At 40.7% G+C, this 16276-nt stretch overlaps 1 protein-coding gene across 2 annotated transcripts in view; it reads left to right on the top strand.

Moving 5' to 3' along the window:
- Window positions 1-2876: 2876 nt before the first annotated feature.
- BOD1L1 (biorientation of chromosomes in cell division 1 like 1) overlaps window positions 2877-16276 on the top strand; it is a gene marked incomplete at both ends in the record, with an annotated part of 54476 nt that continues 41076 nt past the window's right edge. For both annotated transcript variants that reach the window (XM_079707399.1, XM_079707398.1), the window contains 5 exons: window positions 2877-3113; window positions 8206-8330; window positions 12751-12941; window positions 13414-14028; window positions 14612-14761. In XM_079707399.1, the coding sequence (XP_079563525.1) occupies window positions 2877-3113; window positions 8206-8330; window positions 12751-12941; window positions 13414-14028; window positions 14612-14761 (1318 nt within the window). The remainder of the gene's footprint in view (window positions 3114-8205; window positions 8331-12750; window positions 12942-13413; window positions 14029-14611; window positions 14762-16276) is intronic.

The following is a 16276-nucleotide window of genomic DNA, read 5'->3' as shown; positions in this document are numbered from 1 at the left end:
AGGGAAACTGGGGCACAGAGGAGAGACTTAACATTCCACTGTGTTCCATTTGAATGTATTACCTAGTTTTTAAAAAAATTAAATAATTGTATATGCATATATATCAATATAATATCCAAAAGGATTCATACCAACACGTTAATAGTGGTTATCTGAAAAAGAGACTGATTGTCTTTCTTTTCTCTTTTGTATTTTATAGTTCTCAAATTTTCTACAATGAGTATTAACCTTATAACCACAAAAATATGTACTTTTAAATGCCTCTAAAAATATGGAATACTGGGGACTTCCCTGATGGCGCAGTGGTTAAGGATCTACCTGCCAATGCAGGGGACACGGGTTCAAGCCCTGGTCCGGGAAGATCCCACATGCCGCAGAGCAATTAAGCCCGTGCACCACAACTACTGAGCCTGTGCTCTAGAGCCTGCAATGAACACACAACGCAGCCAAAAAAAAAAAAAAAATTTGGAATACTGAGTAACCAATGAATCAAAATAAATAAAATTAATAATATCAATAAAAAAGGAAAAACAGAATATAGTTAATTCTCACCTTATGATGTTTTAGAAAATATTTAGGATTTTCTATATGTTGTTTACAAAACATAAAATTATTTACTAGACACTGAACCAATTCATTTTTAGCAGCAAATATCTTATTGTTTCATTATTTTTTTAAGTTTGATCATTTGCCTAATTAAATTTATGGAATTTTGCTGAATTCTTGTGGATGACTCTTTAGTTATTCCCAAATAGTTGAGTAAAGTTGATACACACATCTATATACACCAAAGAAATACAATGCCTTTTACCCTACTACACACAATCAGTACTATATACATTTAACAATATATTGTATTGCATTGTTGGTAATTAACTAAAGGGCAACATGTCATATTCTTATCTTGTTTTCATAACTAATTTTGAAAATAGATAAAACAATATCTTATACCATTTTGATCTTGATTTGCTTTTAGCGATAAAGCTTTTATTGCACGACTTCTGTTCTCTGCAGTCTTCATTATACTCCTCAAAATACAGGACACTTTATTTGAATTGAAACAATGAAGTCAAACTGTTTCTGATAGAAAGTAAATCCAATCAGGCTCATCTGGTTAGTCTGACAATGAAAATGGCTGTTAATTAGGTTATATGACAAATATTTCTTATATTTGACAGTTTTAACTTTAATGAGCTGTTTCATTAGCTGCAAAGTTTTGACAAAAACAAAACTGAACCACCTGTAACCAAAAAAATTGCAATTTATCCAAAACTATTTATGCAAATGAACAATGTTTTCCCCAAACTTCGAGTATATCGGGTTAAACAAGGTACATCGCAGTTTTTAAAAAGTCTAAATCATAGTCACTTGGTGTCTTCTTTTTTTTTTTTTTCTTTTTTAACACCCTACTCTAATTATTTGATGTCTTGATAAAACCTATCTGGTATATTTTCTAGAAACCGAAAAAGTGGAAGAATAAGGACTAGGTAAACAAATCCTTTGGCAAGTCGGGTGGTTTTCAATTCTTTGCTTTCAAGAAAATTGAAGGAGGGCTAATTGAACAGCCAGCTCAAAGATCATCAAATCTAATTTTTTGAGATCAAGAATTGAGTATTGCTACAATAAAACTCCGTTCCCAGGTATAGTACTTGTTTATATGAACACAATTTCTCAGGTCATACAGCTATAAAAACTAGAAATACGAATAGAATTGTTGCTCAATCCTTCCCGTTCTAGCAATAGGACATATTCATCCACAGATCTATGAATTTTAAAAAGCAACAAAATCCATTTCACCCTGATGTATTTTCCCATAACTTTTACATTCTATTGAAAATTATGAAAATTTGTAATATTTATTTTGCTTTGATTGTGTACTAAGAATAATTTTAAAGATAACTCAGTCAAGAATCAGGCGGTTTGCTCTCTGTGTAACCTTGGACAATTAATCTCTCTCGGATCTCAGTTTCCTGATTTGCAAATTAGTGATAGTAAGACCTAGTTCAGCGCTGTTCCAAAGACTGGGTGAATTAATGCACATAGAAAGCTCTAAACGCCACGCCTGGCTCCTAGTGCGTGCTATATAAGCATTACCTATTGATCAAACTAATCAATAGCAACACCCTAAAAACTAAAAGCCTGGCGGTTTGTCTTCACGGGTAGGAAGGAGGTGCTGGAGGGATCGGGTTCTAGACCACAGGCACACTCGGAGAGTAACGGGATGCTCAAGAGAAAACGGGATGGGGCGGGGAGGAGAGAGGAGGCCCCTGGAGCTACCTGCCTGGAAGAAAAATGGGCAGGATCACAGACTGAGAACGAAGAGGGCTGGGAGAGTTTAGACTAAGCAGTTCTATCAACGGTTCGCATGTCTACGGATGCGAACGTCTATGGCTCTCGAATGCTCCGTGAATCAGGAGCAACAGCATCAGGCCTAAACGCCACCACGGTTGGAACCAACCAACGGTCAACGTTTCGCTCCCCCGCCCCGGCCAGGTGCGAGCCGGCGCCCAGTCGGCCCTCAGGCCCTGGGGGTCGCGTGAGTCAAACGCCCGACTGCCCTGGACTCCAGACCCAAGACCCGCGCGCAGAGCCCACCGCCCGTTATCGCTTCCCACACAGCCCAGCCTTGCGAGGGCGCCCGCAGTATGAGGCTGCTGGAACTGGCCCCTCGCGGCCCCCGTAGCGTCACCTTCATTGCTATTGTCACCGCCTTTTCCTCCCTTCCCCTGGTTCCCTTTCACTTCCGGGGTTGCCCTGGATCCGCTGGTTCCGTAACAACATCCCGTTGGTTTACCTCAGGCGGCGGGACCGGTGCAGCCGCCGCCTCCCAGGAGCGCCGCCCGCCCGGGCCCGCGCCCTCCCCGGCCCAGGCCGCCATGGCCACCAACCCGCAGCCTCAGCCGCCTCCTCCCGCGCCGCCGCCTCCCCCGCCGCAGCCGCAGCCGCCGCCGCCGCCGCCCGGCCCCGGGGCTGGCCCGGGCACGGTCGGGGCGGGCGGCGCGGGGGCCGGCGCCGGGGACCCGCAGCTCGTGGCCATGATCGTGAACCACCTCAAAAGTCAAGGGCTCTTCGACCAGTTCCGCAGGGACTGCCTGGCCGACGTGGACACCAAGGTTCGGGGCGCGAGGAGCTGCGGGCGTGCGGGGACAGGGGAGGACCCGCGGGCCACCTTGATGGGCAGTCTCCCACATCCGTCGATGGGCCGGCGGCGCCTTGGCTTCCCCTGCCTGGGCCCCTCTGAGGCGCGTCTCCCGCCGAGCTCCTTGTGCAGCCGCTTCCTCTCTGAGCTGCTGCTTTGTGCCCGGCACTGTTCAAGGCACGCCGTGTTCATTCATTCGCTTAGCCTTTCGTTCGTTTAACAGACTAGCGTTAAGCACCTCCAACGTGCCAGGCACTGCTTAGGTGCTGGGAATGTAGAGGTGAGCAAGACGGAGTCACTGTTCTTTTGGAGACTCTTTTGGAAACATTAACGTTAACTGTGCTTTCATCTCTGATTCCCCACACACACACACGTTTACTTTGTATCCAAGTTATTTTTGCCTTCTCTCGAAGATTTCTGGCAAGGATCATATCTTTGTCCTTTGCAGAAATTATTAAGTGGTAATGAATCAAATTATTTGCAGTGTGCTGGACTTTGTGAGGGGTGCAGGGGTGAAGAGGCCGAGCTGGGGAGATCAGGACTTTTGTTTCTACCGATGACTGATTTAGGTAGCTTAGGCCAAGTCACTTCTCTAAAATGAGAAGGGAGGTGGGGTGAGGGGTGAGGAGCAGAGAAAACTGAGGAAAGGATGGAGGAGAGGGGGCAGCAGATACTGAAGTGGAAGAAGGACTGGACAAAAGAGTGAGTTCCGAAGAGTAAGTGGTAGAGGGGAAAGGTCAGCACGGTGGTTCCCTGTACAGAAAGAGTTAGGGGCTAGGAAGGGGAAGGGATTTTGTACCAAATGTCAAAGTGAAAGGAGCATTAGCAGGAACAGGTAAACTTAGCTGGTTCTGCAAGGGATGAGTAGAGGACACCAGGAAGGAGCACTCGGTGAGATGGATGGAAACCCAGTAGGGTCTGGAAACAAGTGAAGCAGGAAGCTTCTGTTGGAAACAATTGTTTTCTTTCTTTCTTTTTTTTTTTTTTTTTTTCCTTAGGTCTGGTTTGGTTCACTGGTTTTAGAGTTTTGATGGAGTGAGGGTTTTCTCACAGTGTGTTAAGCTGTTCTAAGGAACCTCGTTTCTTTGAGAAAAGTGCTTTGTGGTGAACTGCGCACAATTCCTTTATCTTCTCTGGGAAAACCTTCCTGACATGTGGGAACATCTTCCCTTTTAAAAACTCTGGCCCACCTTGTAGACCAGAAATAGAATGTGCCTTTTTTGAGTTGTCAGAGTTTCGGCACCACAGAAAATTCAGTTTACTTGGGGATATTTATCTATGTGGGAAGTATTGATATATAGTTTTCTCACTTTTAGAGAATATGCACAACCACCTTTTTGAAAATAATGCCTATTGCCTCTTCCTCCCTCCCTCCCTCCCTCCCTCCCTTCTTCCCTTCCTTCCTTTCAAAGGACATGGCCAAGTAAATGTTACCCAACTAAATAAAGCTGGTTATTTGTATCCGGCAAGTAGAAATTTCACTTTGCTGTTCTCAGAAACCTACAAATCTGTGTGTTATTGTGTATGCAGATTGAAAATGTAATATGCTGATGGTGGGGGCGCGGGGGCTGCAATGTCTAAGGCTCAACGTTTTCTTCATCCCCATCCCCACTGAGTGTTATTGCTGTATCTGTAATATCCCTGCCAGAGCCTCTCAAAGTGGAGTCTTAAAACATATCTTGGGTGGGAAGGAGGGAAACTCAGGGCTTTGACAATCTAATGAAAACTAGGGAAAATGCACATATTCACATTAACATGCAGCCATAAGATCCAGCTGATGCTGAGGCTCCTCTGCTGTAGACTACCAGTTCCCAGACCCCTGGAGCAAGCTGAGAGGTTGCAAAGCCATTCTGACCCCTTTGCGCTGAGTAGAGTATGTGAGTAGAGTATGAGGAGGGAAAATCAAGAGAGGCCCATCTTTCTGTCCCAGGCAGGGAGCTCACTGACCAAGTAAGTATGGCATCTTTCACCCCAGGTGGTAAAGGCCAATTTTTGGATACTTTCTCAGTTATAAATGGCTCCTGGTCACTATGATTATTGTCTGTTTCTTTTTAGGTTCAAAAGGAAAATAGAAGACAGAAGTGTATAAGTTTATTCACCCAACAAATACTTATTATGTACCAGGCATTGTTTTAGGTGCCAGGGATATAGTAGTGAACACAAAGTCCCTGCTTACATGGAGCTTGAATCCCGGCAGAGAGAAACAGACAATAAATAATATGTGAGAGGTTCTATAGAAGAAAGAAAGCAGGATGAGGGTGGAAAGGATTGCTGATGTGTTTTGAGTAAGTTGTTCAGGGAAGATTTCAATGAGATGACATTTGAGCCATAACTGAAGGAGCTGTCCAGCTATCAGGGCTGAGGGTTCCAGGTGGAGACCACAGCAAGTGCGGAAGGCCTGAGGCAGAACCTACTGAGGGAGAAAGTGAGGGGAGGTGAGGTAGAATTGCCCCTCCCTTCACAGATCTGTTGGGCCTTGGAAGCCTTTGTAAGAGTTTGGCGCTTACTGGAGCTGAGAAGCCACTGGCAGGAGTTGAGCAGAAGAAGGACATGATCTGACTTTCATTTTAGATAGTGTGACCTCGTATAATTATTAACAGTGTCCCCTTTGCACCCAGTCATGATCTGGTTTGGACAATAAATTAATATGGTTACCCTAATTTTAGAAGATTGGCACTAGCTGCACTGTGGAAAACAGACTTCAGACGAGCAAGGGTAACGCAGGGAGGTCAGCAACAATAATCTAGAAAGGAGATGAGAATGCTCTGGACCAGAGTGGTAGCAGTGAAGCAGGAGGGAAGTGGTCAGGTTCTGGCTGTTTTTTGATGCTAATGCTGACAGGATTTGTTGATAGTTTTGGAAGAGGGGTGGAAGAGAAAGGGAGGAAGCAAGGAGGACATCAAGGCTTTTGACCCTGAGCGCTGGAGAAGGAAGAAGAGATAGATAGCTATTCCCAGAAGAGTAATGGAATCTAAAATATTTCTCTAGTCACTAGGCTTTTTACCTAAAGTAGAACTTAGAAACCAGGAGAATTACCTGTTGTAGTTCAGATTGAAGCTTGTTTTATGGGGCAACTAGAGTGCTAAATTTGTTGTGATATTTGAGCCTAGCTGTTTCTGAGATTTGGGAATACTGCAAAGAAGAATTATGTTTTAGAATCATTGGGGAGAAAATTAATTTTCATTCACATTGGTTTTGGATAAATGGAGAAGAAGATGAAAAATCATCATGAGACCGTTTTTGGTAGGGTTGAACACAGGTATTAGCAAAAGTCTGGAAATTGGAAGAGATGAAGGGGTGTCACAAAGGGATAAAATCTTTATCATCTGTGTTACCTAGATAGTTACCCAGTCATCTCATCTGACAACAACTTTTTTCAGTTGCTTATCTGCCTAGCAGTGTGGAAAGGTGTGTGGAAACAAAGATGGAAAGAGTGGGAGGAGCAGGCTTACATTTCAGTAGGGAGATAAATATTCCTCCTCTCCCCAAAATACAGTACAACACAAGAATTACTTGAATGACAGTATGTATAGGAGATAGTTGGTACGTGGGAGAAGGGCCACGGAAGCCTACCTTGGATATCAGGATGACTTCACAGATTTGGGTCAACTCCAAAAGTGAGAAGTTTGCCAAATGGACAGGGAGAAAGAATGGTAGGTGCACAAGATTGAAGGCATGAGAACTTATCACTAGAGAATTAGCTTTGAAGCGTAAGGGAGCAAATAGCAGAAGACGAGGCTGTACAGTTTTGCTTAAAATCATTCGGAACACTCAAACTCATCTATGTTAAGAGCCACATAAAAGAAAGATATAAACAGCATGACGTGGGGGACAGCTTAGAGGAACGAAGCATGCAGTCCTGACTGAGTGGTCAAACATTCCTTCTAGGCAGCATCCTTTTAAGATGAGATGACATAGTATGTGTCCTCTCTCCTGCTTCCCTTATGTCAGGAGTGCTCAGCTCTAGCACAGCTGATATTTTGGGCTGGATAGTTCTTTGTTGGGGGGGTCTGTCCTGTGCACTGTAGGATATTCAGCAGCATTCCTGCCCTCGACACACTGGATGCCAGAAGCAACTCCCCTCAGCTGTGAGAATCAAAAATGTCTCCAGGCGTTTCCTGATGCCCCCCCCCGACCCCGGTGGGTAGGGGGGCAACAATTGCTTCCAGTTACGAACTGGTGACCTACATCAAATTTAATGCCTAGCTCCAGTGGTTGCGACTTCATAATTTCTCTCGAATCCATGTCTTTCAGCCCGTTTTTGCCACCCCACTACAGACCTTTATTATTCTAGTCATTGCATCCTTTCCTGAGTATATTTTGTGTCTGTTTACTCTTTCACCATAGGAAGATTAAAAGCTTTATCAGAAAGCTTTTAATTTATCAGAAAGTTTTCATCAGAAAGCTCAGCTATCACATATCACTCTCCTTATATGTGTTGTGGGTTCCCGTTCTCTATCCCATAATTCCAGACTTCATATACAGGTCCCCAGATCCTTCCAGGCCCTGGCCCCAAGCTCTGTCTCCAACTTTATTTCTCTGCTTTTTTATAGTCTCTTCTCCATCCAAATGGGATTTAACAATGTGGGGGTCTCCCTAATGTTCCTGACCCCACGTTTTCTCATCCACTTGCTCTTATATTGTTGGGTGTACCTGCAAGGCCTGCCTTTCCTAGTCCCAGCTGCGCTGTGAAACTCAGGTGCCATGTTCTCAGTGAAGGCTTACTTTCTCTGCTCCTCTCCCTTTCTTTGCTCCAAATCATCTAACAGTAACACTTATTTGTATCTTATTTTCTAGTCCCTTGTCTGTAAATAGGAGGTATGTCTGTCTGCTTTGTATTCCTCATCTCCAAACATATTGTCTTAGACAAAATAAATGGTATTTGAATGACTCTGAAATTATCCTGAAGCAGGATTGTCATAAACTGTGAAACTTTGTTGCCATATTGACACTGTAATCTAAGAAATGTTTAACACTGTTAAAGATACTCAAATTCCTGAGACTATCAATATTGTGTAACAGTGGAGATTTTTAACATTTATGTCTTTTTTCTTCTTTCTTTCTAGCCTGCCTATCAGAATCTGAGACAACGTGTTGACAACTTTGTTGCAAACCACTTAGCAACTCATACGTGGAGTCCGCACCTCAATAAGAACCAGCTAAGAAACAATATTCGACAGCAAGTGCTCAAGTAAGCCTCAGAATTGCAGAGTTTCTACAAGGGCTTGAGAATGTCACCATATACTTTGCCTGAAAGCAGAGACATTGTGCAGAAGTTTGTTCACCTGGTGATAATTTTGTCAAGTTTGGTGTGGCTACTTGATATTATGATACAGTGCGATTTTAGAGTAGGCTCTAATCACTTCACATTTCCCCCATAAATTTAACAGTCTGATTTCTCCTGTAGACCTTTGGAAATATTGAGGGAAGGGAATGACAACGTGACTTCAAAAAAAGAAAAACCCTCTAGATATGATATGAATAGATGGTTAATGCCAGATAGGTAAATATATCCTATACAGTTACATTCACAATTATTCTCTTGGCCCTAAAAGAGCAGACTTTATTATTCCTGATTTACAAATAAAGACATTAAAGGTCACTGAAATTAAAACATTTTTCCCTGATTTGAGGCTGTGTCTTCTGTATTCTAATATTGCCCCTCGCTTTTTCTTTTCTCTTTTTTCTTGCATTTTACCGTGATTTTACCTGTGCTTTTTAACGATGACGTATCCAAAAAAGGTGGGCGGAGTGCATTTAGACATGTTGGAGTCATTTTTTGGTAAAGATAAAGAGAGTGAAAAGCTGGAATGTTTAGAGGGACCTAAAAAAATCATATTTATTCCCCCAAAAGCAAATTAACAATATTATCTTGTTCTTGAATATAAGTATTTGCCAAGACAAGAAGACTTGGACCCTCTATCCCTGCTTCACACCCCAAAAAAGTGACTACATTGTTTAAAAACTGCCTTAGTCTCCCTGCCTTGACAAATATTTACGAAATGTGGCTTTTAAACAGTTAAACAAATGTTTTTACAGCTGCTGCCTCTTTTATTTATTTATTTATTTATTTAATATTTTTTTTTTTGGCTGTGTTGGGTCTTCGTCGCACGGGCTTTCTCTAGTTGTGACGAGCGGGGGTTACTCGTCCTTGTGATGTGCGGGCTTCTCATTGCGATGGCTTCCCTTGTTGCAGAGCACGGGCTCTAGGTGCATGGACTTCAGTAGTTGTGGCACACGTGCTCAGCTGCTCCACAGCATGTGAGATCCTCCCAGACCAGGGATCAAATCCATGTCCCCTGCATTGGCAGGTGGACTCTTAACCACTGCTCCACCAGGGAAGTCCCTACAGCTGTTACCTCTTAATTCCCTCTTGTCCCTCAGGAACCTTGCACACCTACCTAGTGTGCTACTCCATTGATAGTTCCACCCACATGAAGCCCCACAAATAAAACTTTACACTCTGACTCAAAGACCCATTTAGCCACAGGTAATACTAGATACTAGGAGCCTGAGGGCTCAGACTCTGTGTCCTAGTAAATAAGAGAAGAGGGAAATTTGACAATAGCTTTGTTGTCTGCATTTTAAAGGATGTTCAGGAACCTGTAAAAGAGTCCAGGTGAGATGAAAGATGCCATTAGAGGGCTGCATAATAATACCTTTTGGGAAAAAGTCAAAGCCTTTCCTGTTGGGTGGCAGGCCTGGGGGTGGGGGCGGTTACTCATTTCCAGACCTTCAGGAGAACAATAACCAAAATAGTAGGGGGATGGGAGGCTAAGGGTGGGATGGGGAAGGGAAGCTTACTGACACTGTCCACACTTGCAGAGCACTGTCAGGCAACGATTTGCATATCTGCTTCCCTCTCACAATGGATAACATTGCTTTAAAAGTGGAAGGGGAGAGTCTTGGATTCTTTTTTTTTTTTTTCCATATATTGAGAGACTAAATGGAAGGCAAATTTCCTGGAATTTACTCCTTAGCATACAGAACCTATAAAGTAGGGAAACAGTCATTTATTCTGTTCTTCAAAGGGAACTAAACTCAATCGTGCCCATGTAAAATCAAGCACTTAAAATTGTTCTTGTACCAATATAAGGCATTGTTTTCACAGAATCTTGTTTGGTGAGGGATTGCTGGACACCTCAGTAGAGGGTTCTTGTGACTGTCAACAATTAACACTAGAGCAGTCCACCTATGGGTGATGAGGACTCTCCTCTAGAGACGTTTCAGAACAGGGGAAATAGCTGTCTCTTGGGTAATATAGGCATTGCTCTTACTGGGATATCTGTATATTTTCTTCCAGCTCTGTTATTTATTTTTAATAGAACTGTTCTCTTATTTAAATTCCATTAGTAAATTTATGTTTCTTAAATAACATGTTAAAGTTTCTTAAAAGACTAGTTGTGTCTAACGGTATAGGGATGGACTATCACCTATAAATACAATTTCAGACAGTTTTTCTTACATATACTTTGAGAAATACTCAGTTGACTCTGTTAGATTGAACCGTCTACAATTGCCATTTTTGTAGGACAAAATAGTCTAATATCAGCAGTTTTGGATGGTTCAGTTTAATAGCCAATCTGCCAACTCAATAGATGGAAAAAAGTTTTATTTTATTCTATTTATGCATTCGTTTATACAACAAAACCTAAAAATGCTAGGGAGCTCAGAAATAATGACCTTAACTGTACAGTGTTTAAAAGGAAGACAAGGAAGTAGCTTTAACCAAGACAGTGCCAGCTGCTGGCATTTTGGCTTTGCCCTTGAAGCTAGAAGTGTGGCTTCTCCTCCCTCTGCTGAGGCAGTTCTGGCCACACCTCAATGAAGTGAGCCCACGAAGAGCAATGTGGTCGCTAGCACTGGCTTCCGTTTTTGTTTTTGTTTTTCCTTTAACATCTTCATTGGAGTATAATTGCTTTACAATGTTGTGTTAGTTTCTGCTTTATAACAAAGTGAATCACCTATATGCATACATTTTTAAGATCAGAGCTGACCTTTCAGTGAGAGTAGACTAAAGTACACAAGGGCCCAGAACATAGGCATCAGGGAAAGAGACTAAAGCAGTAATTTGGAGGTGTGTGGGTTTTATTTTTTATTTTGTGCCTTTGTGCTTGTGCCTTAAAACATTTTTCAGATTGCTTGTCATTGCTTCTTTTCCACCTGCTACATTTTAAAGACACCTCTAAGTTGTAACAACAATGTTTTCAGGATTTGCTTTTTTTTTGTTTTTTGTATTATATCTTAGAACTTTAGAAAGCAGGTTACCTACTTTGGGCAGTGTTGACTCATTTTTCGCTATGGCCCACATAAGTGGAATTATAGTATCCCAGGGCTGCGAGGTGCCTCAGGAAATGAAAATCACATCCATCCTGCACTCCAGACAGTGCTGCACTCAGAAATAGCATTGCAAAGTATAAGGAGGGAAACCTCACCCACTATGCAGGGAGAGCCTGAGGCCTCGGAGCTGCAGAAGACCAACACCCCACTCTCCCAACTCTATCCAGGGAACTGTGACTCCTCAAGTTCTTTGTTAGAAAGGAACAAGGTGGAAGTGTGTTTCCTCAGATAAATTCAGGTCATCTTATTTTGCTCAGACACCTTTGTGATTTTCTGCACGTTTCAGACTTTACTGTCCCTTTTGCTCCTCTGTCTCTTATGTATGATATTTCTTTGTGCACTTTCTTCCCCTTCTCTTCTCTGAAAATCAAGCTTTCCTTAGGAAAGCTTTCACAAATAATCTCAGACATAGCTAATAATAATAATATCCTACTCTTTTCCTACAGTGTATGGTGTGTTCTAGTGCCTATCATGTTGTATTTTGTTTGTGTCTCTCTCTCCCACCAGAACAGGGACCAGGTCTGATTTGTAGTGGCCCAGTGGCTAGCATGGTGCCTGTTGTGTAGATGACACTTGTAACATAATTGTTGAATGAATACATCATTTAGTTTTTAGAGCAAGAAGATAATAAAATGGCCAGAAGTCTTAAGTTTTATTTTTGTTCTTCTAAAGTTTTCTTTCTTTTTCTTTTCTTTTTTTAATTTCCTTTTTGTAAGTTTGGTAAAATTATACTTTGTGTATATTCTTCAGTTTTCCTGGAGGCTCTAATACTTACAAGAGGCTTACACTTTTCTGGTTAAAAAAAAAAAAAAGAGGTTGCAGAATCCATAGATTTATTTTATACCCAGAGCTCAGCTTTAATGACCATTTATTCCTATCACTAAATGATCACTAAGGTCATTTAGTGGGATAAGCCATGGGCAGGATTGAGGTAAGATAAGCATCACCTACAAGCCTGGTCTTTAGGTAATGTGCTGTGTCTAGTTCTAAGGGTATTTTGTTTTGCTTTTGTTCTGTCTGCCTTAGTATTTCCACTGATGACACAGTGGTGGGAAGTTTACATATTTTTTTGCAGTATGGTGTATTAAATGCCACTGTATTGTGAAACGTATTTTCTTTTGTGTATTCTTTCTGTATATTCCAAGTGAATGGATTGGAGGCAATTTAAGGTTGAACATATATGTAATAGATATGGCTTTACTTAAAAGTACTTAATGCAAATAATGTAGTATTATCTTTTTCACCTTTCTGTAAATTACCCTGTGTTTCAGATCAGGAATGTTGGAGTCTGGTATTGACAGAATTATTTCTCAGGTTGTGGATCCAAAGATTAACCACACATTCAGACCTCAGGTGGAGAAAGCTGTGCATGAGTTTTTGGCCACACTAAATCACAAAGAGGAAACAGGTGGCAGCACAGCCCCCGATGATGAGAAACCAGACTCTTCCATCATTACACAAGGTGCTTTGCTTTTACTCTTGGTCAGTTCCATTGCTTTCCTTCTTGAACTGAGTATCAAGTTAGGGGTATTTAGTTCTTTAAAACATTTATCTATTTGGCTACTCTAGTGAAATTATATTTATTTTAATTATCACTGAGATTCTTCAACTGGCATAACATTTTTTTTTTAATGATAAGCATTTTAGTAATGTAGTGTGTGTGTGTGTGTGTGTTTCAATAGAGGGTATAATTAAAATAATTAGAAAACACATCCTTTTTCTGAGAACTAGACTAGTCTCACATTTGCTGGTGCCTTTCCTAATATACTGTATTACAGAGGTAGAGAATTTAGAATGTGTTAAGTACTAGCACCAGTACCTGAAAGTCTAAAGGTTATGTGTCATATGAAGATGACAGTGGCAAGTGGCCTTGATTCAGCAGAGGGGTTTACCTTCTGCATAAATTTATTCTAAAACATGTCTTTCCCTCGAAGGTGTCCCTGCCCCTGGGGCCAGTGCGAATGTGGCCAGTGATGCCATGTCAATCTTGGAAACCATCACTTCTCTTAACCAAGAAGCTAGTGCTGCCAGGGCTTCGACAGAAACGTCAAATGCAAAGACCAGTGAGAGAATATCCAAAAAACTCCCGTCTCAGCCAAGCACTGAGGCTACTGCTGAGAAAGAGAGAACTTCAGAGGACACGGCTGATAAAGAAAAATCTACACCTGACTCTGCAGGGGAAGGACAGGAAACAATCCCTAAGTCTGAAGAATTTAGTGATCTCCCTTGTCCAGTTGAAGAAATTAAAAATCACATAAAAGAAAGTAATAGTTCAGTTCTGCTAAATAAGGATGTTCAACAAGAAAGCAGTGACCAAAAAAATAAATCAACAGACAAAGGTGAAAAGAAGCCAGATAGCAATGAAAAGGGAGAAAGAAAGAAAGAAAAGAAGGAAAAGACTGAAAAGAAATTTGATCACTCAAAAAGGAGTGAAGATGTCCAAAAAGTAAAAGATGAAAAACAAGCAAAGGATAAAGAAGTAGAGTGTTCAAAACTTCCCTCAGAAAAAAACAATAATAAAGCTAAAACCAGCGAAGGGACCAAAGAAGGTAAAAACTTGGAAAAATCAACAACAGTTTAAAGGACAATGAGTGTCCATTGGGGGCACATCAGATTTGCCTTCAAATTTTAATAAAATGTATTTGATACGTGTGTTTTAAAAGCCTGAAAACTCATATCCTCTTTGCTAAAAGATGAGCAATAAACATTTGTATATTTATTTTCTATACTAATGTACCAATTCACAAAGTAAATGAACAGAGAAGTTCTAAACCTTATTATGTAACTCTTATAATTTATTCATATACATTATTCCAAGCAACTTAATTCATAATCTTTAAAATATTAGATAGTAAATATTTCAGTTCCTTACTTAAAATTTCCTTTGTTTATATCATTCAGACCATGAATTATGAGTTTCTTTAATTTTACAGGATAATTTGCCTTTGTATTTTCTGCGAACAACAATACCTTATTTGATACTGGTTACTAATGGTGAGAGATTATTTCTGAAGTTGAAGTTCTTTGACAGTATTTAAACCAGAAAATTTTAAATGTAATTTAGGAATTGGGTGCTCTGTGTATTCTTATTTAACAAGATGATTTATTTTCTGTTATATTTCCTTCTTCAAGATTTCTCTTTGATAGATTCTGATGTGGATGGACTTACAGACATCACAGTTAGCTCTGTCCACACCAGTGACCTTTCATCTTTTGAAGAAGACACTGAGGAGGAAGCTGTAATGTCTGATAGCATGGAAGAAGGAGAGATTACATCAGATGGTAAAGCATTTTACTTAATAATGCCTTTGTGAAGCTTCCCACTGAGCAGTATTTGTATATTCAGATGGCTGTATCATGAAAAGACAGTGTGGTACAGTGGCAAGAGCACAGGACTTTATAGTTGGAAGATTTGTTCCTCAGTCCCAGCTCCGAGGTTGTCTGTCTGAGCAAGCTTGGTAAGTTACTAAACCTCAACAAGCCTAGGTTCTCTATCTCTTAACTCCATTCCCTAGGATTATTATAAAAGATGAGATCTTGTATGAATATGCCATGTGTCAGTGGCACAGTCCACAAGACTGCCCTCATGTTTGACACCAATTGCAAATTCGGAGTCCCCAAGACCACCTTTAGGTTTAGTAATTCACTAGAAGGACTCACAGAACTCATTGAAAGTTGTTAAACTCATAGTTATGGTTTATTACAGCTAAGGGACACAGATTAAAATCAGCCAAGGGAAGAGGCACATAGGCTATAGAGTCTGGCAAAGTTCAAACACAGAGCTTCTACTTGTCCTTTCTTTTTTTTTTTTTAATTTATTTTATTGAACTATAGTTGATTTACAATGTTGTGTTAATTTCTACTACACAGCAAAGTGATTCAGTTATACATTCTTTTTCATATTCCTTTCCATTATGGTTTATCACAGGATATATTTTTTTAACATTTTATTTTATATTGGAGTATAGTTGATTAACAATGCTATGTTAGTTTCAGGTATACAACAAAGTGATTCAGTTGTACATGTATCTATTCTTTTTTGAATTCTTTTCCCAATTAGGTTGTTACAGAATATTGAACAGAGTTCCCTGTGCTATACAGTAGGTCCTTACTGGTTATCCATTTTAAATATAGCAGTGTGTACATGGAAATCCAAAACTCCCTAACTATCCCTCACCCCCATTCTTCCCCCCTTGGTAAGCATAAGTTCATTCTCTTAAGTCTGCAAGTCTGTTTCTGTTTTGTAAATAAGTTCATTTGTATCATTTTTTTTTTAGATTCTGAATATAAGTGGTATCATACTATATTTCTCTTTCTCTGTCTGACTTACTTCACTCAGTATGACAATATCTAGGTCCATCCATGTTGCTGCAAATGACATTATTTCATTGTATTTAATGGCTGAGTAATAATCCATTGTATATATGTACCACATCTTCTTTATCCATTCTTCTGTCAATGGAAATTTAGTTTGCTTTCATGTCTTGGCTATTGTAAACAGCGCTGCAATGAACGTTGGGGTGGATATATCCTTCCAGACCATGTTTTTGTACAGGTATATGCCCAGGAGTGGGATTGCAGGATCATATGCTAGCTCTGCTTTCAGTTTCTTAGGGAACCTCCATACTGTTCTCCACAGTGGCTGCGTCAGTTTATATTCCCACCAACAGTGTGGGAGGGTTTCCTTCTCTCCACACCCTCTCCAGCATTTATTGTTTGTGGATTTTTTGATGATGGCCTGGTGGTGTGAGGCAATATCTCATTGTAGTTTTGATTTGCATTTCTCTAATAATTAGT

This window comes from Hyperoodon ampullatus, assembly GCF_949752795.1.
Source record: "Hyperoodon ampullatus genome assembly, chromosome: 1".
Lineage (NCBI taxonomy): Eukaryota > Metazoa > Chordata > Mammalia > Artiodactyla > Ziphiidae > Hyperoodon > Hyperoodon ampullatus.
This window is presented reverse-complemented; position numbering and strand designations above follow the sequence as displayed.